General features: G+C 35.5%; 1 protein-coding gene across 1 annotated transcript; it reads left to right on the top strand.

The window, feature by feature from the left end:
• Positions 1-567: 567 nt before the first annotated feature.
• Positions 568-2,931, top strand: LOC145559113 (uncharacterized). The gene is made up of 4 exons (XM_081620532.1): positions 568-891; positions 1,026-1,123; positions 1,986-2,240; positions 2,609-2,931. The coding sequence occupies exons 1-4, from the start codon at positions 756-758 to the stop codon at positions 2,771-2,773; spliced, it is 654 nt and encodes a 217-aa protein (XP_081476658.1). The 5' UTR covers positions 568-755; the 3' UTR covers positions 2,774-2,931.
• The last annotated feature ends 480 nt before the right edge of the window (positions 2,932-3,411 follow it).

Raw genomic sequence — 3,411 nt, 5'->3', positions numbered from 1 at the left:
TAAAATTTCCGGATGTTCCATGGAACATCCGGATTTTTTAGGCGGATCCCATCTTCCGCTTGAAATTTCCGGATGTTCCATGGTACATCCGGAAATTTTAAGCGGATGTACCTAAGACATCCGGAAATTTTAGGCGGATGTCCTAATTACCGAAAAAAAAAAACTTACAGAATGATCCGACGCATTCTCCGGCGTACGTATGTTCCACTCGCCGTCCATGACCCAAGACCCGTCGGAAAATTTCACGATTTTTAAAAATAGAAAATTTAGGTGGTCATGGGGACCGATTTGGTTGCAAGGCCGTGGGGACCGATTTTGGGAGGCTCGGGACAGCAATGTCGTGAAGTGAGGGGACCGTTTCATGTATTGTGTCCAAATGGAGAACAATGTCCTTTTTATAACACAAATTGCATAAAGAACATAGTGGTCCATTCAAGTAAAAAAGGGAGCGTTACCTGGTAAATTGGGAGCGACAAATATCACTCAAGTTCTAAAAGTTCTTTCTAGACCGTATCTTTATTAAACCGCCTTAATCCAAAATGTAGTCCGTATGCAACTTATCACGATTCCATGTCAACCATAACAACCGGATATTTATATGTTAGAAAGCTGACAGTTTAGTCCTTATTATTTATGCATGCTATATTCTCTCTCTTCTCTTCCTCAAATTTCTTGCCATTTTTTTTTTTCTGTGATCATCACTTTCCTTTCCTCCGTTTACCTCTCTACGTTTCTTCTCCGAGCTATTCAAAATCATGGAAACCCTAACTATGTCTTCTGCAACTGCAATTCTCAATTCTTCATCTTCTCCCTCTTCTCCTCTCTCCATCTTCTCCCCTAAACAACAATCTTCTCGGCCTAATCTACTTCGTCTTCCTCTCGCTTCCAAAGGTGATCGATTTTTTTTTTTCAATTTCTGAGCTTTAATTTGTTCTGTTTTAATTTAATTGTTGAATTTTTGCCCAAAGTTTGTTATAATTGTTGATTAATTACGAATTTTGATTTTGATTTTTGATATTTTGCAGGGAGGAATGATGAATCTGATCTTCAATCAGAGTCCAATGAGCTGCGGATTGTTCCCGTCGTTGATAATCGCAGCCTTTCTCTCTCTCCTCTTTCCAAGGTAAATGAGTATTTTGCTTGATTTTAAACTATTTTTGTTTTATATATGTTGATTGAGTTGCTGCTGTATTGAATTGAGGACTGCTGTAGAAACAAGGGAAAATATGCTTGAATTAGTTGTATATGTGTATATCGGAGTATCAATTTGATATTTTCTAATGCATTTTGCTGTGAGATTAGGTTAAAATATAGAAATCTTGATTAGTTTTCATTCTATGCGTGAGTAAGGCTATATTTGAATAAGGAGAGGTGAAAAGTCAAGAAAAATGGCGAAGGAGGAGAAAGGGAGTATTTTGAAGTGTAATTTGTATTGTAAAGAGAAGAAAGTTAACAAGATAGGTTTTTTGAAGATAATGAGGGAGATACATTTGGTAAAATTGAGCTATATGTTTTTAAGTGGCAGTCATTTTGACGAGATAAAATGCTCGCGTAAAATTTCTGGTCTGACCAAATAAGCCATTGGATTTCCTGTATCAGATTTGAATGTTCACTTTTTGTTACATCAATAATTGTGGTTGTTTGGTTGAACATATACGAGGAAGTTGTTTTTCCATATATATTTGATGGAAGTCAGGAAGCGCAGTTTCTTCTGTTTTGTGGGAAGTAGAAGTTCCTAGGAAATCCATGTTTTTTCCAGCCAAACAACTTCACATTCTATAACTTCCGAGGCTTTCCTACATTAGATTTGAATCTTCATTTGTTGTTACATCAGTGATATATTAACGGTTATTATGATTGTTTGGTGCTATTACTGTTTTATGTATGGATTTTATCGGTTACAGGAATGGTTGTATGTTTATCTTGATTATTCTGAAGTGTGTTCTAGAGCTAATATAACACTAACTTGCTCAATCTCTACTCAGGATACTGCAATGGGATTGGTATTAAGTGCTGCCACTGGCAAAGGGTGGACAACGGGATCTGGGATGGAAGGCCCCCCTGAGTCTGCTGGTGATGCTGAATCAAGTGCAGCAAAGATCTCCACTTTCCCCTGGTCCCTCTTTACAAAATCACCTAGGCGGAGAATGCTTATTGCCTTCACCTGTAACATTTGTAGCCAGCGAACAACTCGTGCCATCAATCCTCATGCATATACTGATGGTACTGTCTTTGTTCAGGTAATGTTGTATGGATCAGCTATATCTTTTTATCAAAATTCTCTGCTTTCGTTAACCCTTGTTACTGGTGTTTAAGAAATGATTAATTCACCACTCTTTATTTTTGGAATGTCTTCGAAACTGGTCATTTTTGGGATGCTGTGTGTAACTCTGTTGAGATTTTATTATCTTAATACTATTTCTACCTACTTGCTTATTAATCTTATAGAATTTAAAAATTTTAACTGGAAGTTTGATCATCAGTTCATGCTGAAATTTTATGTGTTGAAACACTTTATACAATAAGTCATGGTGTTTTGTCTTTCTCTGTGCGTTCATCATTGTCCTAATCCATATCATTGTGATTTTATCTTTTTCTTTTTTGGCAGTGTTGTGGCTGCAATGCATATCACAAACTCGTTGATAATCTGAATTTATTTGATGGTATGAAATGCTATATAAATTCAAGCTTCAAATATGGAGGCAATGAAGCCGATGTTAATTTTGACTATCGGGATATTGACGATGGCAGTGATGGATTCTATGGAATATAAAGCAATGGGACATATGCTACTATAGAGTATGTACATTCTGCATCTATGTATCTGAATCTCAATAGTTGTAACATAGGTTTATTGTACTTTGTGAACATTTTCTGTTAAATTATCTACTGTGTCCATATAGCTCAATAAAATCTTTAAGTTTAACTGGAGTTGAGAATGAGTCACTCGTACTAAATTGGATTAGATTTAGTTGCCTTTATATGTTATACTGCAGCTCGGTTATTTCCATGTACTAGAGTTCTTGAGTATGCATTCAGTTTGGGCTTCATTTTTCACTCTATGCTTCAATTTGATGCTTAAAACCTTGCCTTGTATAGGAGGATACTTTAAATTATTATAGTATTGCATATATTTTTAAGGAAAAATTGATTCTAATAATCCCACCTTTGGTCGGTTCGCTGTTAATAATCCCACCTTTAGATTATTATTTAATAATCCCACCTTTATAGGGGATCTTCTTCTGTTGGTCCCTAACCTGTTGATAACCGGTTTTTACAGGTTAATATGCCATGTGTCGTGTTTTAATTGGTTGAAAAATAAAACCTAAAAAAAAACTGAAAAAATAAAAAACAAAACAAAAAAAATAAAAAACAAAACTGAAATAAAAAGAAAAAAAACCCACCAGCCAC

This window comes from Chenopodium album, chromosome 9, assembly GCF_948465745.1.
Source record: "Chenopodium album chromosome 9, dcCheAlbu1.1, whole genome shotgun sequence".
Classification (NCBI taxonomy): domain Eukaryota; kingdom Viridiplantae; phylum Streptophyta; class Magnoliopsida; order Caryophyllales; family Amaranthaceae; genus Chenopodium; species Chenopodium album.
Note: the sequence above shows the minus strand (reverse complement) of the source record. Positions and strands in the feature narration are given on the sequence as shown.